Raw genomic sequence first — 23,830 nt, 5'->3', positions numbered from 1 at the left:
GGTTTTCAGCATGGCGGCGGTAGCGAAAAAGATACCGACCCTCTCTCTATTTCTCTCCCTTTCCAACCAATTCCGTTTTTCTCTCGTTCTTTAACGAACCACTGTCATGCAGCACCATATGACCGCGTTTCTTCGAGGATAAGCTTCATCGCAATGTCGTCTTCATCTCTTTTACGTCGACATTCACTGGCCATGCGTAAATACGTGTAAAGGATTAAAGAATGTGGGGCAGTAACGTAGTATACAACTGAGAAAGCTTACGAATTCAGTATTCTTTGAAGTAGCTTTGTGTGAAGATTATACAGATACCCCCTAGCATCCTTTTTTTCAGTCTTATATTCAAACGCGAGATGCTTTAGACGAAAAAATTTGACATCATTAAAAAAAAATATCACAGAGTTTTTATACAATATTAACTACAGAAATAATAATTTATACTAAAATATCAATTTAGCAGTCCTACATCACCATTAAATTGTGGAAAAAAGAGATGAAAGAGTCTCTTGCTCCGTCGGACTTTTATTTCACAATAAAATGAAAAATTGAAGTCTTGTGCAATAAAGAGCAATTTCACGAGCAAACAACTGCAATTAATTACGAGTCTAAATGAAATATTTATTTTGTCGCATGAAAAAAATTGCATCAAAAATAAAATTGTCCGTAAAAATGCTGTATTGATGAATCTCTCTCTTGTATACTTAATAATAAATATTATTTAACCAAAATACAAATTTTAATTTTTGTATCGAGACAACATTTTTATGAAAGTGATACTGAACATGTTGTGCCTACGACACGGTGTAGACATCACTGTTATTTGCTGTGATGAAACGTCATTTAACGAAGCCAATACTTGCTGGCTATTACGCACGACTCATTAACGATAGCCATTGTTTGATGCGCATATCCATTTCGACACAAATGCCAAGGTGACTGTGAGATCACGATTGTTGCGAATGCTGCAAGCCTTAATTAATATGCGAATCTTAGGAGAGACATGAACGTGCGTTGTGGAAACGGGTGTTAAAATCGTTACTAGCAAATTAACTTCCTAATTAACGACCGCAAGCTTGTGACATCGTTATTAGGGTGTTAAAATGAGAGATGATATACATGCTACTGAAAAACTTCCATTAGCGTGCTCCAACATGCATCATTCAAAATTAATCTTCATGAAGAAGAGATTGTAATTAACACTAGACGATTATGTTGCTAATAGTTGAAAATTTAGTTAAATTTTTTATAATTAATCATTGATTTATATAAGTTTAACAAACTCATATAAATCAATGATTAGTTATAAAAAAATATATTCATTTTTCGGAATAAAATCTGTCATAGCAATTTTTGTCTCTAATACCGTTTCCGATAGGGAAAGGAGACATGCACAAAGCGATATATCGCATAGTATACCTGCGTAAGAAGGATATAATTTCTTATCTGAACGCTGCGTTCACAACGCGAGCGCACTTTCCACGAGTTAATCGATCGCGGCGCGGCGTGAGCGTTCCCATAACTTATCTACGCGCGCGTGCAAGAGCTCGTAGGAACCGGTGAAGTTAGCGGGCGTCGTCATAACGCCGCGTGCGTTATACGGGCAAATCGTTCGATCGGCTGGAAATGAAATTTACGAGGCGACTATACGTGCAACGTTGCACCCTGGTAATTTTCCGGCGACAAATCTCGACCTCTCCCTCAGGCGGGAGAAATATTCTGCTAACCGCCGATTCTCTCCTCGCTTCACATTTCGAGTCGAATGAAAGTCAAGTTATATTGAACAATGTGGTCACCAGATACACAAAATTATTATGCAAAGTAGATTAGATTCTGTTGGATAAAAGTTTTCGGTAAATTAACTTTGACATGTTGAGTTTTATGCATCTCGCGTTACGCGTGTAACATCGTCTTAACTTTAGCGAGGTGACTATGAATCTAATTTTCGTATAATACAATCTAAATACTCCATCGTGATAATATCGCGTGACTGAATATTCGTATAGGCACGCAATTTACGACTGTCCTCAATATTCAATTTTATTAAAAGATTAAATTCTTGGATCATATCATCTTGTATATCATATCATTATAATCTTTTTCTCTATAATATTGCGAAAATGAAGACGCCAGCTTATCGTAATAGAACACTTTTAGTTGTGTTGTTGCAAGTATGTATGGCGTCATGTCGCATAATGTGAATCGACCTTAATCTGTCCTCATCGCCATGAAACGAAAACCGGTTTTCATATTCTCAGACAGACCGAAGCTTAATCCAGGTATGCACACATCGTCGATTATCATATTAAATGTACCGGTATATTTGCGGTCATTGGGTTGAGGTGGGACACATACCGGATTTACATTTGGTCTTCCATTCTCGCGTAGCCGTCGCATAATTGATACGATTCGTCCCACCGCATCCTTTCATTTTTCATACAATCAATAAATGATTTTATATGAGCCAATTAAAACTATTAATTTTGTAGTCAGTATTTGTTGCAATAATAATTAAATCCTTCGAAAAATAATTATAAGATGTCCATATAATACAAAATTGCATTTAAATTAGTATAAATGTGAATGTAAATTTTCGTTTACAATAATGAATTTACATAGCAAAGCAGAGCAAATGTAACGACGATAATAATGCGCCTGTATTCAACATTAAAATGTTATCAGACAAAAATTAATAGGCTCTCACAAAGAAAGAAAATTTTATTTAAATTAAACAAATTATTATACGCGATATAAAATATTTTGTAGTAAAAAAATATTGTAATATAGATAAAATTAAATTCTATGCCTTAGGGGGAATAAAAGCAACTATATGTCGGCACTTGCCTCAAATTTTACCAACGCCCGATTACTTGGAAACTTTTCGAAGCCGTACGATAAATTCTAACGCAGCTACTACCTGATACTCACAATCAGTCTTTTTTTTTGCTGTAACGGGCGAACTTGAAAAGGCAAATTAGAGAGTTCCCCGAATCGATCAGTCTGTGGTTACTACCTCGATGATGATAGGTCGAGAATCTCAGGGGCAATCGTCGAATGCATGGTTTGTGTGCACAGCGAGAAAAAGCATGCCATATACTACGTTATCCAAGGTTCGCGTTATGCGAATCGCACGAACGTTACTATTATTGCTGTTAGATCGAAGGGAACGCGACATGATTGCGCTGAGAAAGGGACACGTGGCCTTTCGAAGCTGTCGATTGTGTCCTTTCATAGTCGGTTAGGTTTCACAGTCGGAGACGGGATATTTTTTCATTTGCGCGGTTTTTGCTGTCCTTCATTGCCTACATGATCGAAACAATTAATTCTGTCGTAAGAGGCCGATCTACGTATCGACGAAATAAGCGAAAACTTATTCATACGGTTTGATCATATCTTCCACAGATATCATGGGGATTATTCGGTCGGCCTGATTCGGTTTATGTTAATCAAGCTTTTCTAAAGATTGGAACGTTTTTCTTTCAGTTTTCGCTCACTACTTACTCAGGAGTTCCATAATGTATAAGATTGCAATAAGCGCGCGACGTTGGATAGAAAGCCTTAAGCTCTTTCACCCACAAAGGGAATCCGTGGAAATATAGAGGTATCTTCATTACCATAAGCCCTATAATAGCAAATAAACGTCAACGATAAAGAACTAAGATAGAAAGATATTATTGCTACTGGATTTCCTCGATATAATGACCGTGATATCTGCATTTGCAAATCCATTTGCTCTCATGATCATTTCAATAGTGTTCACCTCTATGAGTAATAATCATTAATGGTTGAATAATGAAACAGATGATAAGTGCCTTCGACATGAACGATTATTGAAACAACGAAATGCAAACATGAAACGTGAAATAGCCTCTTTCGTTATAACACAAAATGTCATTTTTGACGCTTTGGCTAATATTTGATTTACCATTAGTTCGATCTACCTACCGCTATCTACCGAGTTTATTGCAATCGTTCAGTTCTTAGGTCGTCATGGCCAACCGATCATAGCCTATTTGTCGATTCCGCGCAACGACGTGTAGCCGGCAACAGTAAGCAGCGAAGAGGATCGGGGACCGATTTGAATGATAATCGGACGGATATGATTGATTTATGAATGCGGTATGGTCGGTGCACACTAGCTAGACGAGATTAATCTTCATTACATGACGTTATCCCGTCTGGCTGCTCTTGTCGTGCAAAAGGGATCGAGGTATACGCCGCGGTAGGTAGCCGCATTATTAAGATTGGTCCGCGGTCCCCGTAGTCATTTTCAAGAAACGATACTTTGCAACGGAGATTCTCAGGAACGGACTTGAATGTACAAACAAAGAAACGTTATTCGATGTAAGAATATAAATGACGTAAGACCTCTTTCCTTAGCTATATTTTCTCACACTTTCAATACAAAAAACACATATATCTATTTCTGTTTTTAATGATTGTATTGTAATACTTCTTATTTTAGCAATAAGACGTAACAATAATATAAACTAAATTTAATGAGTAAACGATCTTAATAATAATGTAATAAATGCCAGCAATGTTCAGCTGATTATTATTTAGTTAGTAATTTTATATATAGAATCTCAATATATAGAATTATATCTACAACTATATTTTCTACATTTTTAAATATAACCATATATTTAAAAAATTTAGATAAAAAGGGAATAAAAATTTCAATAAAAAATTATGTTATTCTCGATAAATATATATGTTAAATATGATATCTAAATAAATATATGCCTTCTTCATTCATGAATGACAGGTCATCGCAAGACTGGAGTTCAAAGTTATCTCTTTCTTAAATTATTATACTGTTAAATTGATTCTAAAAATAATTCTCTAGAGTTTCTTAAATTCGTGAATATCTTGTGAATTTACATAAGTATTTTATTAATAGAGGTCATATCATCCTTTCTCTGTTTCTGTTTCCTCGCATCTAACAATAAGTCAACTTAATGTACGAAAAAAGTGAATAATTGGTTATTTTAATTGAAAAATTCCTACAATACTATATTTATAGAAAGCTATGGCATTTAAAAAAAATTTCTAATGGGGGTATTATAATTATAGAAAAAATGAGAGACAAAGATATATTTCATAAAGACACATTCAATAAGAAATATTATAAGTACATTTTAAAAGCTCATTAGAGATGTGACTACAGAATGCAAAAAAAATTATATTGTGAAAATACAAATAGTACAAAGCTTATCAGTTGTTATTAGATTAAAAATTTAAGATAATGTAAATTCAAGTTGCTGAGTCAACATGCACACAACTGGAGTTAATATAATACACTGAAAAAAGAGGCCGGTTGCATTAATTGGAATTCTGGTTGAAAATGGACAAATCAGAATTTTCTGATTGAATCTATTATAATTCTAGTTAAGATAACTGAATTCTGACTGATATGATCAGTATCTTCCAATTTGTTCATTTTGAACCAGAAATTTTTCTCAATATGATATTTCTTGTCGATAAAATCTTAGGTTTTCTCGAGTGGACAGTAGTCGGTACATATAAAAATGATGGCTGTTACATTTCACAAATGGCAAAAAGGGAGTTTACAGCACATCTATGTGTCGTTCTTCTTCGCTTTGTAATTCCAGCAGAAACCGACCCAGATCTGGGATGCCCTTCGACCTCCACCAACCGTTGGATGATGTCTACGGCGAGTCACGAAGTCGAATACTCGACGACCCAAGGAAAGAGAAGCAGCCGGTAGAGATCTAAGAGACCAACGCGATTCGAGGCGGACCAACTCGAAGATGGATTCAGGTTGATGAAAAACATATCTCCTGCAGATTACACGGATTCCAAGTTTATTTCGTGCGAGACGAATCCCTCCGACAGTTTGCTAAAAATTGTGAAATCACACGAACGCGAAATGAAGGAGGTGCTTAGTTATAAAGAGATGTTCAATGTGAGTAATGCAAGTGTGATGAAATAAAATTAATGTAATAGATTAAACTTCATTTAATGATTGAGAAAGGATTTTGCTAAAAACGAAAAAGGAGAGATAGAATATTATTAGAATAAAATAGAATTTCCGACTAGATAAAAATTTTATTATTATATTCTTTGATCTAATTCGAAATCAGAATCGATTTTATTCTCTGTGTATTTGATCCAGCTTAACTATCCTGATGTTTCGCTGGCGGGACACGTTGAAAAGTGTCGGAGAAACATCGAACTTAGCCGGTGTAAGCGAGAAAGTTCGAGCTGTTCGATCTACTCCGATAGTTTGAAACTACTCACGAAATACCAGCGCAGTATCAGGAGGTTACGTCCAAACAACGAACAACATCGAGCCAACATAGATCCGAAAGGACAGGGAGAAGGAAATCGAGCTCGTCATCGACAGGCGAGTCCTTCATGATCGACTCACTTTTATCGAGAGATTGCAGATGTGTTGGATATTGAGTAAAGGCGAGAAAGACAGAACGAGAGAAATAGAGCAAAGATCGAGGAAGGAAGAAAAAAGGACAATAAAGATGACGTTGCACCGAGTCGCGGCATCTGTCCTAGGAAGAGATGGAACAGCTGTGTCCGAAGGAGGTGAAGTGGGTAGATAGAAAGAAAGACAGGAAAAAAAAGACGAAAGAAGACGTAAAGAGAGAAGAATATGAGAGAAGAAGAAATAGATAGCTGGATAGAGGAAAAAGGTAGAGGCAAAGGGAGACGAGTCTCCGTAGCCGCGATGGGCTCTGAGTTCGAAGTGGATAAAGAGAGAAATATGGACAGCCATCGGCGAGGAGAAAAAGACAGACAGGGCGGGAGCGAGAGAAAGGGGAGGAGAGGGCTGCGTTGGAAAGGGGCGATAAAGGGGCATGGAAAAGGAGCTGGCAACGCCGCTCGGTCGATAGAAGAGTGGGACCTGCGACGTGGCAACGTCGCGAAACGTCTGCTTTAATGCAGCGGTTCTCATCTCGCGTATATTCTGTTGTTTTTCATACCAAATACAATGAAATTAGAGACAACGTAGCTGTTGTCAGAATTAAAATCATATAGTGTATAAAGAATTTAAATAGTAAAACTTAAACAGTATATGAATCAATTAATTATAGTTAAATATTTCCGAGAGAATGCTAGGTTAGGTCTCGACCTAAATTCTTGGAAAATGCCCGATTGTGATTGGCTTAGTTTTATTGTTTAAATTTTTGTATGTATGATTCTTATTGCAATTAGGTTACTACACACGAAATATGTATTTGTATTTCATACAAATACTACTCATGAAATATTTTAAACATGAATGTGACTCAAACATCAAGGAATATGAGAGTCATTTTTTTAGCACGCTTTTGGTGATAATTTTGGCTTATTTTAGTATATTTGGACGGTCAAAGCTGATAATTTTGATCAATTTTCTTTAGGAATATCATAAATATTAAATAAAATTACGTTTTACTTTTAAAAAAATTAATCAATGAAAGTAAATTAATATTTTTTTAATATAAATAAATTTACAAGATAAATTTACAATGTGTTAAACATTTAAAAGAGAGAGCTGTAAAAAAGATAATATTTTATAAGTTTTTGCTAAGAAAGAATTTTTAAAATTACTCCATACGACAAAAATATGCTGAAGCAACTCTAATGTACAGCGAAAACTTCCATAGCAAAAGCTTATAAAATATTATCCTTTTTTTACAGCTTTTAAATTTCCATTTATTATGAATACCTATTGAATTCATTTTCTTATAGTAAGATTCCTAGATTTATTTTGCGAAGTCGTACGCAGAATGAAAGTAACGTATATATAAAAAACTAAACTTTCAAAGTGCGCAGGCGTTGTGGAGCTTCAAGAAGCTTGAAGACGTAGAAATATTCTAGGAAACCGACCGGCTCTGCGGTCGGGTTTGCGAGTCTTTCGTGTCAGAGTTTTTTGCCGGACCGGTTTGCGAATTGCAGTCCGAACTTTTCCGTACACAGGACGAGGCACGGAGAAGATAGCGATTGGGCGTGGCGGTGATGTACGTAATAATTCGTCTTAAATGGGCATAATTGAGAATGAGTGATTAAAAAAAAAGAAGTATTCGAAGTGTTCACAAAGCGACACGCGCGGCTTTGAGGGCAATCTGTTTTATACAGCCGGACCGATATTCCGTTTTTGCATGAAACAGTTAAATCATACGTGACGCAAATTGACACGTGGCTTTGAACTCTGAATATTCGTGTGACTACTGGATTGTGTGATAATTTAAACTCGGCAAATTCTGTGAAATTTTAGATAAAGACTTAAAATAGTAATATAATATTGCCTTTATACGTATATTTCAAAATGACCCAATTATTTTGATGTTTTACTATATTATTCTCCTCATACTTTTATTGTTCTCTTTTATAATACAATTTTGATAACATTGGGGATAACTTATATAAAAAATAAATTTCAATTTAAAATTGTTTAACCGTATTAATATAAAAATTTTCACATTTATATAACTGAACTATCACTTTTATATATTTGAATCTATATATTAGCATATTTAAAATTCTTTATATTACAAATTTAACGTATTATACGAGCGTTTTAACATTAAAGATAATGATGCATTAGAATAAATTTTTATAAAATAAGCATATTATACAAATATATAATCGTTTTCCGTAGGCTTATAGAAATCAAATATTTCTTCTATAACAAATAGTATAATAATAAATAATCTATAATAAATAATTATAATAATTTTTTTATATAAGCCACAAATTTTCGTAATAATGCAAATAATTTAAAAATATTTATAAATATGTTATATAATTGAAAAGTATATTAATACATTTAATTCAAAATAAATATTTTTGTATCTGTGAAATACATTTCATGCAATATTAAATATTATATATTATATAGTATATTTTAATATTACATCATATATTTTAAAAATATTATCAGATGTATGTTTAATTGCGAAACAATAAAATATTAAATAATTATTAAAATTATTAATCATGTATATAGACATAAATAATGTACATATTACAATTGTTTACATTTTACAACTGTCGTCATTTCTATATGCATTTTTTATCGGGTGTTTAATGTGCAACTGTGTAATTGCAGTAAAATGTACACAGCAATTCTCTCCCTCCTTTCTGTAAAATAAATAATTTATGAATGAGGAATGGCCGACTGTCGGCACCTCTTGTGTATATCTAAATGTATGTCTCAGAAACGTGTGGTTAAATGTAAAAAGGGGAAGGTAAGCATACCAGTTGTATACAGGAAACACATAATTCTAAATAAGTTTCGCAGGTGTTCGCAATTGTACCGTGCAAAAACCAAAGGCGTTTTGAGATCTTCGTCAACATGCGAAATGTAGCTCTCACGGAAAATATCATCTTCTATTGTGTAAGGGGCAGTGCTATTCTGCATTATAATGCATTATGTTTCATATGTTGATATCGAACCGTTCCCTGTTTTCTATTCTCTGTTCCCTGTTCCCTATTCCTTTTATTCTGTACAACCCTTGTGACTATAAAAATCATGCAGATCAATCTCTACGATATTTATGAAAAAGATCGCTAGACAGAATCAAATAAGAAATGAATAACAAAAGAGATCAATATATATCCAATTAATATCAATTTTAGGAATAATTCTTACTATAAAAACAATATAGCAATAAAGAGAGGAGACAATTTCATGTACATATTCAACCCGTCCTCATTGAGCGAAGAAATAACTGTAGTCGGTAAGTATTTTATATCTTTAACGGAGATAAATTTAAACACGATACGAGCTTCTTTTCGTTCCTAACATTCGTCGCACGTTGCCGCCATTGATATCAAATCTCCCGGAAGAAGTCGGCGAGAACGTAGCCAATGCGGCATCACGAAGACGCTGAAGATTCGGACCGAAGCTTAAATTAAATTTAACGCCAAGGCGTGCGACGTCGACATAAGCTCGTCTCGCTCCCTTTTTCTTTATACTTGTTCGTTATTCCCTTTTACAGTTTCTGATGGTTTGTGTAACTCAGGAAAGTCTCGAGGAATCCGAGAGGTTTTTTTTATTACCGAGTATGTCGGGACGAGCGGAAGAAAGAGAGATCTTGGGATGGATGTTGAGGGTATAACAGCGCGCCACTTTTTTACTTTAGATAAACCATCTTTAGAAATTTTTGCAAGCTCTCTTTGTCCCTGCGATCGTTCGTCAGGATTTTCAGGGTGCATGACGAAGAGATCTCTCACTCTTTCGCGAACTCCAATGATTCGTGACATCCAATAACATATGGTCGATTTTCTTGTTCGTACACTGAAAAAAAAGATTGGCTGTTGCAGCAAATTAGATGGTAAAATATGGCATAGCATTTTTAATTGGTTGCAGTAGCCAATTTTTGGTTGTGTTAGCATATCGAAATCCTATACTGACATTGCGGATAGGCTAATGCAAAAATTGGCTGCTGTAGCCAATTAAAAATGCTATACCATATTTTATCATCTAATTTGCTGCAGCAGCCAATCTTTTTTTTCAGTGTACGAATACTAGCTCATTTATCGAAGATTTCGCGTAACATATCTGAACGAAATTGTAATCGCACCAAAAGAGACTTCATAAATCACACGTTGCGTCAATGAGGGTGAAAAAAAAAAATAGAAAATCGTTATGTCGTTCCGTAATGAAGCTCCTTGACTATTCAAAATCACTCAGAATCATAAGAACGTTCATTTTATATCTCTTAATGAATTTCTAATTGCAAGATAATAACGCATAATTACGATGTATTTGCTCTAAAGATTGCGCGTAGCGGAATTCAGTTGAAATTCCCAACAGCAAATATTAATTATTGTGCAACTATCTCAGCTGATCGAGAAAGTTTGCTTCCATCGCGACAATTTCTCCCCCTTCCCCCTCCTCTCTCTCTCTCTCTCTCTCTCATCGACTTATGCTGTTCACCTGTATGAATTGAAAATATCGACTTTGTAAACTAGTTCAATATTAAGATATAATGGCATTAGAGAAACACGTTTTATTACATATAATGAAAACAATACATATTTTACGAGAAATGAAATTACGTGTGATAGCAGTTTAATATTAATTACTTTATAGAAAGACTAACCTGCTTCCTGGAATGATTATTTTGTTTTTACGGTTAATAAATGGTCAAACGATAATAAGATAAAGAAGTTCGTTTTGCTAAAGAAGAGATACAGAATTATAGAATCTATCCTTTTTATGTGTGTTCCGAATTTACTGCATTACTTCTTCCCCCTCTTTCCTTTCCTCCCTTTCACTCCTCTGTTTATCTAGATAAAACATGAATCACTTTAAGAGAGCGATAACGATTACACGTGTAGACTACCGATATGTAACTCTTGGTTAGAGGATCGATAACGATTGTTATTTTTGTGAACTTCGCAGTTTCAATTGCGATAGTAGTATCATTCTTTTTTCGTAACGTCTAAAAATATTCGTAGAGAATTAAATAAAAATTAAAATTTTTGCTATTTCGATTTCAACATCGCGAGAAATGCGGTGGTAAAAAGCATTGCTGTGTATTTCGAAGCATTCACTTGTAAATGTTTATTCATATTAACATTCGCTAAATATCAAGAAACAAAATCATTTAAATTTTTGTTTCCTTTAATGTATGAGTGATTAACTGTGTTTTAGAAGAAATTTAAATTTGCTGTCGCTTCACATACTTTTGAGAAGCTACATATTTTTACAAATCTTGATAATCTATTGATATCACATAATATAAAAATAAGAACTTTAAAGTACACGTGACACATTTATTAGTATTTTTAATGCCTTACATGCCCGAGCAGAAATTAATCTAGCCGATCTGATTTACTATCTAGCCACTAGACAGCATTAACTAAATAAGATTTCTAACTCGTCACTGGATAGTCACTAGCTAATATTTCGTAATATCAATAAATTTGTCTAGTGACTGCCTAGTACGATGTTACACCTACATCTTATTTACTAGGCAGCCACTAGACAGATTTCTTGACATGAAAAAATCTGTCTAGTGACTGCCTAATAATTAAGATGTAAGTGTTATATCATAATTACTAGGCAGTCACTAGACAGATTTTTTCATGTCAAGAAATCTGTCTAATGGCTGCCTAGTAAATAAGATGTAGGTGTAACATCGTAATTACTACACAGATTTATTGATATTACGAAATATACAGCTAGTTAGAAAACCTATCTAGTCGGTATTCTATCTAGTTACTAGGTATTAAATCATATTTGTGCTGAATAACATATATAGACAATTCGAAACATCTCTATCGACAAGGTAACAGTGGAACAGTACGTTAGATGAGTGACTCAGAAGCCTGGACCAGCCTAGACTGTGGATAGAATCACGAGTTCAAATCCCATCAGATGTTAAAAGTTTTTTCCTAGGTATTAGTGGCCCGTTCAGCATTTAAAGAGGACACTACAAAAGGTGGAGAGGAAATATAATTAATAAAAATTATCTCTAGAAATTAGGTAGAAAATATAATTTAAAAAAATCTAATCGAAAAAATGTTCTTTTTTCCTATTTAGTTGCTGTCTAGTGTAGGATAGACAGCTACTAGATAATTTTTCTTATACAGCTGCTAGGAGAATATTACTATCTAGTATCTAGTTATGATTTTCCACTGTGTAACATTTTATGACTAACTATTAGCTAATTTTTCTTGTACAGCTACTAGGAGAAGTGAGTGTTACATAACTAGCTAGTAACTAGCCAGAAATACTAGACAGCAATTATCTAAGACATAACTTTTCTATCTCATGACTAGCTAGCCATGAGGTTTAATTTCTGCTCGGATGTGTCTTCAAAAATTTATACCGAATGATATCGATTAATTATTTATTATATTATTATTAGTGATAATAATCCCTCTTTACTCATCTAAATTATGTTTTAACTTTTTAATTTATTATTATTTGGTAATAAGTAATAACAATTACATTATTATATGATAATAAATAATAACAATTACATTATTATATGATAATAAGTAATAACAATTACCTATAGGTACTATTATTACTTATTACCAAAACAAATATATGACTTTCCCCAAAAACGGCTATAATTTTATACAATCATATATTCTTTTTGACATATAGAACTATAATAAACATAATTATATTATTACTAATGTTATAGCAGTAATAAAAATGAAATTCCATCCTATAATTCTTTCTAATCATAATCATTAATACAAAAAACTTTTTCTCTCAGGACACATAATCTTATTACACTATCAATATCGGCATTACACATAAGTCTTATATATATTGTATATATATATATATGTATATATATATTCCAGATATAAATAAATCGCAATTATTATTCGTATTGGTTTATTGTAAAATTATGACTGTACATAATTTTTTGGAGCAGTTCACATGACTCTGCAATGGCAGTAATGCGTAAAAGTAACAACTCTATACTTCATAAGGAAATTATTTAAATTAATAAAGCAAACAAGATTTTCATATTTTTAGGGATACGAAAAAATAATAAATTTATATTTCTTTTTGTTTATAATAATTACTATTATTAATTTTATTTAATAATTGTATAGATTAATAATGTTGATTCTCATCATTCACATTAAATAAAGTCAGAAAAAAACTGATCACATATCGCGTAACATGAGGTTACTTTATTCAGTATTGTACAATGACAATATATTAATTTTTATGACTGGATAACAACTCTTTCGTCGACCATTGCAGTGTGACATTTGCTCTTTGCATTTTTTATGACGGCGATGTGAACAATTTGTGTCACTTGGGAGCGAATCTATGGCCTAGCATGTATAAATAGACACTAGAAAAATATACATGGCCGATAAATATTTCTTTATACTCTATTTCTTTACACTCTATAGTATGAATCGTAAAACAGTAACAATGTTATAAGCCAAGAAAATACTCTCGCGATACAAAATACAGTTTTTTTGTATAACATCTCACTTTCGATTTTCACGAAACTTAATAAGAACTATGTCCAAAAGTAAATTGATTGACAATTTTATCGTGTACCTGTGAGGCTTAAAAAATATTGTAATAATACGCGAACTTTACAAAGCTATACGCAAAGGGAAGTTGCTGGCCCACCGGAAATAGCATGTCGTGAATGGTCAGCACAAAATCCTCCTCTTTTCACAATTTTTTTCACTGCCCAAGCGCGGTTTTTACGAGCGATCGTTCGTCGACCTTTTTATTCTGGACTTATAAAAGAGCCCCGCGGCGAACCGAAGATACGCAACGCTTCTGGGATTTGACGGGCAATCTCGCGTTATCCGTCCCCGGCCAATGAAATACATTTGCATGGTGACAAATGTCCCTATGCACTTGCGGGAATCGACTCGTGTGACGTGACAGAGTTAATATCGAATGTAAAATTTTATGTCTCTCGATTTCTTCCGTTGAATAGAATTCGGGTCTTTTGTTTCAACGCGACGTAAAACTTATACGAGAATCACCATAGTATGGATAATTAAAATATATTAGAAATACGCAATGTGTCAAAGTTATAGTACATGTTCTATATTCCTCCTCTTTCGTGTTTCCATAATATGATGTCACATGTTACAAGCTATACGCTCTTATTTGCATCGTGATATAACAATCTCAGATTTTCGTAGGAAAATGTGTTGGTTAAGGCTTGTCAGCGACAGCAGGAGGTAAACTCGAAAGAAGCTGCTCGCGACAGTAGACGGGCGTTTACTGTTTTTTTCTTTTATTTTAGGAAGTATAAAGAGAAGAATATCTCGGAAAGATCATTGTAGTTCGCCATTGTATTAACATTGCACCACGTCGTACCTATTTCTTAATCTTTTCGCGGAGGAGAAACTCATTTGAAAATTATGTAATTTACAGCAGAAATTTAGAAACGTTTCTAGTCTCGTAGATTTTAATGCCATCAGTCGCTCATGTCGAATGCGAATAATTGTGTAATGAACATCCGATAAGGGTGCCGCAAGTGCAATGTTAACTGTGCGATATGCTAATCGGCAAAATAGACTTTGCTATTGTAAGAACACCTGGCACAGTGTCAGCTTACCTCTGTCGAGGTGACGACGAAATGTTTCTATTTCGCTGTCGTATACGCGAACGAGGGTGCGCCACAAAGATACGGAGAAGGGCAATGAACTGACGCATCGCGTGTCCAAAAAGGCCACGCCGCATTATGATGGCGGCGAAGTTTATCTATTGCTGTACGTGTATTCGTAAATGTATTTCTATTACGAAAATGTTTGGTTTCAATAAAAATGCTAACAGACTCAAGTATCATAATTAATGTAACGTACTATTAACAAAAGTAAAATATTACTGTCACGCGCAAGTGCGTGTGTCTAGTTATGAATATATCTTGATTAAAAAATGTTTCATGATGTTCAAATGTAAAGGAACTTTGATATTATCATTATATAAATATTATATATTGCTCTCTAATGAAATCAAAATATAATAAAAGAATCGACGCAAACAAATTGTTATACAAATAACTTTTTGTTATATATACATAACATCTAATTTCATTATAATGATAATGATGCGAGCTCACGTTAAGAAAATAAATTCACTCGAAAAGCATTTACTCCTCTGAGATTTAATTTGTTTCTAAAATGTCAAACATTAATTTTTTAATTATATAATACAAACGTCGGAACGATTCAACTTTGAAGTTCAAAGTATATAATTAAAGAAATAAACAACGTCAAGAGGAGCTATGAAATTCAAACGAACGACACGCCCGAGTCGCAGACGGGCAGACCTTAGAATCTCTCGTGATTCCTGGATGTCTCTGGAAGCACTCACCTTGTTTCCATACCAGAATCCGCAAGGATGTCACGCTGCGCGCCGTACGCAAAACGATGTTCCGTGGAAGGCGGTGGCGCAGGACGTGTCCGCGGCGCTCCTTCAAAGTGTCGCCGACGCTGACGGTGTTGTTGATAGTGATGCGGTTGTTGATGTTGCTGCTGCTGCTGCTGGTGATGATGATGAATGACTGACGGATTAATCTGGATGCGGTGAATCGCGCCTGGCACCCTCCAGCAGAGCACATATGGAATCACGAAGTCAGGCTTGACCTGCACCAGCGGCAGCAGGCGATATTCGATCTCGCGTGGATTAAAGGACACCAATCGCCTGTTCGTATTACTGCTCGACCCGCGCACCAAAAGACGACCCTCTCCACGGAGGACGTTGTAGTTGCGCCAGCCAAGGTCACGGGGTAACATGTCACGAGGACATCCCTGCCAACTACGAACTACCGGCTCCTTGTGCGTCTCGCCATAATGTCAAGGATGTTCCTCTCGTTTTTCGCAGGATCTTTAAAGATCGTAAATTTGTTTTATGCGACGATATCCTATTAATATCACTTGATCAATCGAGAAGATGACTGTCCATTGCCATAAATAGAGGATTCCTTTCGCTTACGATAAGATATATCGTATAATTGGGCAAAGAGGAAATTGAGCAGAAGACTGCTACGAGATGCTTGCTTGTGATTACATAGGCAGCCTGTTTAAATTCACTTGGCAATCGATAGGAGCTTCGTGCATTCGCTGTGTACTCGCTGCCACTGAGAGACGAGGCACTTTGTCGCACACAGGAATATCCGCGATAACGAAGCAATGCGAATCTTCTAAGGGCAAGTCTCGATTTATTGTTTTTTTTTTTTTTCGGATCGTGGATTCGATTAAGGATTTAACGTATTCGCTCGCGAATAATGCCGGGCGTACCAGACGGGCGAGACTGGACTCGGGAGCGTCATCCTCGAGCGGCAAGCGCGTGTGCTTGCGAGGAAATTCGGGATCACTGGGAGGACCGGGAGGGCGGCGAGACAGGCGCCCGGCACTCCCTTCTCGCGCGACAGCACTCCGACCTTAGCATCGACTTCCACGACCGGAGCCGAACAGTGCGAGAGCGAACGAACCCAACGAACGAACGGACGTAGAACGAAAGGCGAGAGAGGAACGCAGCCCCCAAGGATCTCCGCAGCGCGCCACGAATTTCAAACTGGGCTGCGCGCGCAATTTACGTGCCTCAGGGCTGTCTCAAAGAAAGACCATTGCGAGAGGGGTGTCGGCCGGCATGCGAAAATGACTTCTGATGTCTCTTCGATTACCTTTCGATTTTTCCATTGAATTTTCCAAACGATCTTGTGAATATTAAAGATATATGTGGTATTTGTAGTAAACTCACTGTAATCTTGAAAAATAATTAATATTGGCAACATGGTGATTATTATTAATTAATTTTGTAAATAAATAATAAATTAGATATGTTGTAACCGTCTATAGACGGTTACATATATACGGTTATCGACATATATGTCGATATTATTAGCTTCTCTACGAATTTGGCGACTTGAATAATTTTTTAATATTTTTAAAATAAATATTATAGAAGAAGATAAAGAATATTGTCGTTCAGTCAGATTTAGAAGTTTTAGATTACAATCGCACAGCAAACAAGCAATAAGATATATCCCACGGCATTTATATTTATTACCTACTGCAGCGATTACACAATCGAGTACTGATATCGAGTTGAATCCACGACGTGAAACAATATTCAATTAGAAAACGCCAATCGTACCTGATATTAGTAAATATCGGTAAAAGTTTAAATCGGTAATTGTTTAATGTATCATTCAAAAGATATTTAACTTGATCTCACAATAAACGCTTTATCACCTAAGCGACGGGATAATTAAATGACTCGGTCTGCCAAGACATTAAAAGAAACTGCCAAGTCGAGAGACGATAAAACCGCGTACAGCTAGTAGCTGATGTCGATTTAACAAGTGTCTAAATGCCAGTTCAGAAGTCATCGTCTTTCGCCGACGAAGATTAAAAATTTCTTATTAGTTATTATTGCAAGAGACTTCCAGTAGAAAGCTCGTTGAGCCTGTATTAGATTATAGATTAGAGATTGAGGAGATTGCGAGTTGGAGATTAGAATTCAACCAATTAGAACAAAATAGATTAAAATTAAAATTATGATTGATCGAATTTTAATCTTCAATTTTCAATCTCTTATGCGTAGTCTGATATGGGCTTTAGATGAAACGCGTACGCAGGTGAGAGGCGGCCTTCTTTCACAGATTCCCCTCTTTCTTTATCGCTTGTTTTTATCGGTTGCAATCGTGTCATCACCGTTATTATGACTCCACCGACACTTAATACCGCACGTTTTTGTTGCGTACGTTTTTATTTTACGTCTACGCTTTTCACGCGAATGCAATCGATCCGGGACGTAGATATGGCAATTTTCCATTGCTATTACAAGACATTAAAGCGATGTTGAAAAAGATATACAAAGAAGGTAATTTGTTCAATCTCTGTTTGTAAAATAGATGGTATTGTTCAGATAATTTTAGTTCGCTATAAATCTGTGTAAAAAAAAGGCTAAAATTTTGATCTTTAATTTCCAATGTTTTCATGTTTTCAGAAGATTGTAAAATCAAAGGTGAAGGGAAAAGATATTCTATAAAATTGTTGGACGCTGATTTATAAAGGATTTAAAAATTCGAGTTAATTATAAACATTATTAACCATAAACATTACTATAACTTAAGAGTACTTAATAATTTACTGAAGATCAATATTGCTTTTCAGATATGGAAATAGTATGTACAATATTAATTTCACGACGATTTTCGATCGGCCGGTTGCAATTGCCGTTTAATCAGCATCGGTAGCGCCGCTAATGAGCACGAATCAGCCATGAAATCTCGATTATACGGTTATGCGTATCCGCGGTGCCGTTAGCCCGATATCTTTCCGCCCGGAATGACACTGCACCTGCACTGGACGCCGCGGTCAAAACACTTGAAAATTCCGCAGGGGAGGGTCGGAGAGGTTAAACGATCGCGAAGGTCGTTTGCACCTGCTTGCATCGACCCTCTCGCCATGCAACTCCCGCAGGTGCATTGGAGACGCATCAAGGACGCCTCGTGGTTTAACGAGTTATTTTTGTTCCTGTTTCGTATAATATCGTCAAGAAATACACACATCGTTTTCATAAGATTTGTATACCAGCAATGTAGGAATATGTTCAATAACTATACATAGGCTTTCCCTTTGATGGCACAGTCGACGCAAGTACTGTTCTATCTTTGTTATCTTAAATATCAAAAAGGATAGAATGACGTTTATGTCGACTGCAATGTCTTTAAAAGGAAAGCAGAGAGATATTAAAATTGGAAACGATTTTTTTCTCGATGACAATTTGATTTTTACATTTTCTCGCAGAAAGTTTCTAAGATTTCATATAAAATATTCGTGGCCGACATAATAATCTCGATGGAATATGCACTACATAGTAGCCCTGATTAAACTGAAATGCGAGTATCAAGTATCGCTTCACAATATCACGTACGCCATTAATCAGCTTTCGATAATATTAGATATATATATGTATATGTATAAACATATATATATATGCATAGTATACTAGGTTTAATTAACCGCTTAATTGATTAATGCATTAATCAAGACAGAATTATACATAGCTTACGGAACGTTGCGTTGTAATTCTCATCGAGTAATATTTATTTATTTGTTCATCGGTTAATAAATATCCATACCAACTTAAATGTCGATGCATGCAATTGTCATATTATCTACTGTATTTGTCATTAAATATCCCCAACAGGATTAAACACGATTGAGCAAAGCGACATATACAGCTGTTAATTTTTCGACCTAACGTTCTCCCTTCTCGCGGAGAAAAGATAGAAACACGCTAAATGAATCAAGACGTCAGCTTCTTTAATTTTTCTCTCACAAGAAACATAGATCAATCATACTAAGAATGATTAAGGCCACGTGCGCCTGTAATTCTACAAAAAATCAAAAATAGTCATATAACTATAAAATAAATTTTTTGGAGGTGTTCTGAGTTAGGGTGTTCAAAACATCCCCTAAAAAAATTTAATTTTACAGTTGGAAGATGAAGTCCTACAACTGCATATCTTTAAATCACCTATCTATTTAGAAATTAAAGCGTTTATATCCTTTAACCGCACGGATATTACAAAGAAATTCATCCTCAAGGAATATAAAACTAATTTTCTTTAAGAGTAAATCAATTAATCTTGTTATTGTAAAGTCTTGATAAAGATAAAAGACGTTTACATAATTTTTATCTGGAAAAAGATTACAATATAATAAAATATTATATTTCTAGATATATTTAATTAAAAAATCAGTTTGAATATATTTAATATATAAAAGTTATAAAAATAATATATACGTTGTTATAATATATCACATTGCGAGTTTCGTGTTTCACACATCAGTGATCCCGGTGAACAAAAACTCACGATTCGCAGATACAGCGGCGGGATGTGCTGCACTGACCTTCATTGGCGATCGGAAAAGCGATCGATCATATCGTTGCAAAAGATCGAGAGTATCTCCCTTGTCCGGCAATGCGAATTTGATCGGCGCTGGATCGCAGGCAGTTCGTAATTATCGGTTATGGTAAGGAACTAATTGGCAAGAAGATCGCGGCAGTCGATAGCGATCCCGAGTCAGAATCGTGATCGGTACACGATCGCGGGCGCCCTTTCCAATGCCGGGCGCGCGAGCCGTGGCACGCGGGGACGATTTTCAATTATTGCCACGGTAAAATGTACGCGGTCGCGGCAGCCGTTTATTACTGACGGTCGGCATTCTCCATGTTCCAACGTACAAATAAATTTCTACCGATTGCAACCGGTAATGCGCGGCGTCCGCCTGGTGATGGGGCAATAATTATGCACGGCGATATCGTCGGTTGATAATTTATCGCGGGTTAATTTGGCATGCATTTCTTCGGAAAGGTACTTGCAAGTGTACGCATGCACGACCTGCATGTCGAATCTTGATACGGCGGCATCAATCGACGTCTCGGTATCGGAGTGAATCGATTTTTCAGTTGCCGTTAGCGTAGTGGAATAGAGTTATTGCGAGTAATTTGTCAACAAGAACGATGTTAACTCCGTACCTTTCTCTTATGCAGACTCGTGTTAGCGAAATTGATTTGTTTTGCATTAATTACGTTGACGTAAAATGCACGAAATAGACGTAGAAAAAATTAATCTTGAACAAATAAACACAAATGTTCAATTATCCGTAAAAGCTAATTTTCTCGCTTTTGTATCGATCTTCTTTATAAAAGCATATCTAGAACTATGAACAAACATTCAAATTAACATTTAAATTACTGTATGCCATCGTTATAACGAAGGAAGTTCATGAAATAATACTATTCATAAGGCTTTCTGAAAAATTTTATCAATAACTTGCACACAATGCCGTCCCTCACGTACGAAAAATATTTCCAAACATTCAGCTAATTTATTTCGCCGTTGCAACTCGTACATTGTACGAAGTAACTTATGCGCTGATAAAATCAATCAGGTTTTCGCCGCAAGTCACATACGTATAATAAAAGTCAGAAATAATAATAAAAAAAAAGAAATTACGATAAAAGCAAGATAATACTAATACGTCTTCATTAACTATCTACCATTATTTCTGCTTCAGACCGACCCTGTATAACGAAATTAATGTTAATTATCGTATAAATAGAACGCGTCGTGGCGCGTATGTAATTACGGTTTTAACTAAATTTCGATGAGATAGATAACGCGAGTACACGGCATGCGTGATAGAAGCATGCATATGGTTTGTAAATGGTTCCCGTTAGAAACGCGCGGTCGATTCTATGGTAACAACGCCGGCAATACGATAAATGCTCTATAACGCACAGGCCCAACCCCTTTGACATTTACCAGCCGGGACAAAATTCAAGGGTTACATTATGTAGCGCGTACGTCAATGAACCTCAAGTGTATTCTAACGCCCGTTTCTCGCGTTTCCCGGTTTTCCGCGACGTTAACAGATTCTTAAACATGCTCGTGGAAATTCTAGAAATACTTTCTCTCGAGTGTGTTTCGCAAAGTTCGCTACCGTAATTACGCTAAACTGCAGCCAGCGGCCCGTATCAATGTAAAGCAGATGAATCCAACTCTTTTGAAGGAGAGCTTCTGTGAGAGCTTGCAAATAAACCGACTGTATACGACGATATAGTAACATCGCTGGGGGATGTAATTATTACGCCTCGTTGCATTTCTTCATGCAAATTGGTGTTTCTTACAAAACATCGTGCTATTTATGTGTTGATGTGTTTGTAAGATAGGATATTATATTTAAATAAGTTTCGAGAATGAGAGACAAACGTCTCGATCTATTTTTACAATGCTATATCGGTAAGTTTATTAAAAATATTATAACATATTTTGTCATGGAGCTAGCGATACGAGCAATATATTTTAATTATCACATATATCGTCGATGAAAACAAAATAATTATATTAAAAAACAAACCACCATTTGCTTTTTGCGGACAAAATGACACGCGATTCGCAGTGGGAATGCGAATAGCAAGGGGCGAGAGACGCAATAATCTGCATGCTGGACGCCACCATTGAAACGTGATGTCCTTACGAAACAATCGTTGTCCTTGCCTGATGTTGGGTGCAACACGCAAAGCGAAATTCGCTGATAAACACGCGCGTGGACTTGTATCGCGGAATACAGAAGCGCGACGCGTGGAAAATACCGTACCGCTCTCGACAACGATTGATTATTACGCCCAAGCTCGGCCGTTTCCGTAAATACATTTTATATCAAAACGTTTTGTCGATACACCTGGCATAGATCAAATGAAATCGTCCTTCGTTCGCATCATCGCACGTGTCCCGTTACTGGTGTTCGCGGTTTGGTTTCGTCTGGTCGGTTATATCAATCTCGGTTAACATGCTCGTATTGACGTTCTCGATGAGCATCGGTGTACGATACATGCAAACTATAATAATTATCGTTAAAGCTCACCGTGTATATGTATCTATAATTATAGAAAATGTATTTACGATACATATGATACGTATGTTGTTGCGTCGGTCAAGCTCGGGCAATGTCGTCGAACTATACGCGAAAATTTGTATCTGTATCTCTTATTTAAATTTAGCCTGTTAGCATTTACTTTCATATTTATCTGCATTACAACATTGTAGAATTTATAGCGTACACATGGGTGATTACCGTGCGCTCGTGCGAATATCTGCAAACGATTCGAATCGGAACAATTCGAATATCAATAGCATCCAGAAACCCGTCCGGCGTATGATGGAGCGCTCGTTAAAACTTCCGAAAAAAATTAAGCCGGAGTGGCGAGCGCGAAATTTTTCGTCGAGGGGCACCACCGACGGCCCTGCGGGCGTCGAGCCTTCCTCCCGCACCCTTCATCTCTCGTCAAGGGCGACTCGTGTCGTCGAAAGAACCCTCGCACGATCATTGGTTCACGCGATCGCATGCGCGTCGCTGAAAAGCATCCCTATCGATCCGTCGCGCAACGCTCTCCTCCCTTTCCTAAACCATCTCGCTCGCTCGCACTCCGTTTCGTTCGCCCTCGCTCCCTTTCGATGAGGGCGCGCAATCGCGCACGCAAGATCCCCGACGATTACGACATGGACCACACTGCGCCGCCGTTGCCGACGGCCTTCGCCGTCCGTTCGACCGACCGACCGACCGCGCTCCGTTTCCCGTGCTTAAACCCTTAACCCATTAAAACACACCGGTCGCTTTAATTGTCACGGTCTTTTGCACTTAGCGCCGCTTGCACGGTGCAGTTATTGCGATATACTTAAAATTAGTGCCAAGATTACGAAAATCGTTCAAGACATCACGCTTGCGAATGGAGTGCTTCGATGCATCATCGTATTCAAGCATACATCTTCCCTTCTTTTAGTTTTTATGAACAAAAATGTTTTGATAATATTTTTAGGATCTTTACGTT

General features: G+C 36.1%; 1 protein-coding gene across 2 annotated transcripts in view; it reads right to left on the bottom strand.

Moving 5' to 3' along the window:
* The window catches only part of LOC108720796 (protein gustavus), a 185,523-nt gene extending 168,562 nt beyond the window's left edge, over nucleotides 1-16,961 (bottom strand). For both annotated transcript variants that reach the window (XM_018444983.1, XM_018444984.1), the window contains exon 1: nucleotides 15,794-16,961. In XM_018444983.1, the coding sequence (XP_018300485.1) occupies nucleotides 15,794-16,215 (422 nt within the window). In that variant the 5' untranslated portion in view covers nucleotides 16,216-16,961. The remainder of the gene's footprint in view (nucleotides 1-15,793) is intronic.
* Between the last annotated feature and the right edge of the window lie 6,869 nt (nucleotides 16,962-23,830).

Source organism: Mycetomoellerius zeteki, unplaced genomic scaffold (assembly GCF_001594055.1).
Source record: "Mycetomoellerius zeteki isolate Tzet28-1 unplaced genomic scaffold, Tzet1.0 scaffold155, whole genome shotgun sequence".
Lineage (NCBI taxonomy): Eukaryota > Metazoa > Arthropoda > Insecta > Hymenoptera > Formicidae > Mycetomoellerius > Mycetomoellerius zeteki.
This window is presented reverse-complemented; position numbering and strand designations above follow the sequence as displayed.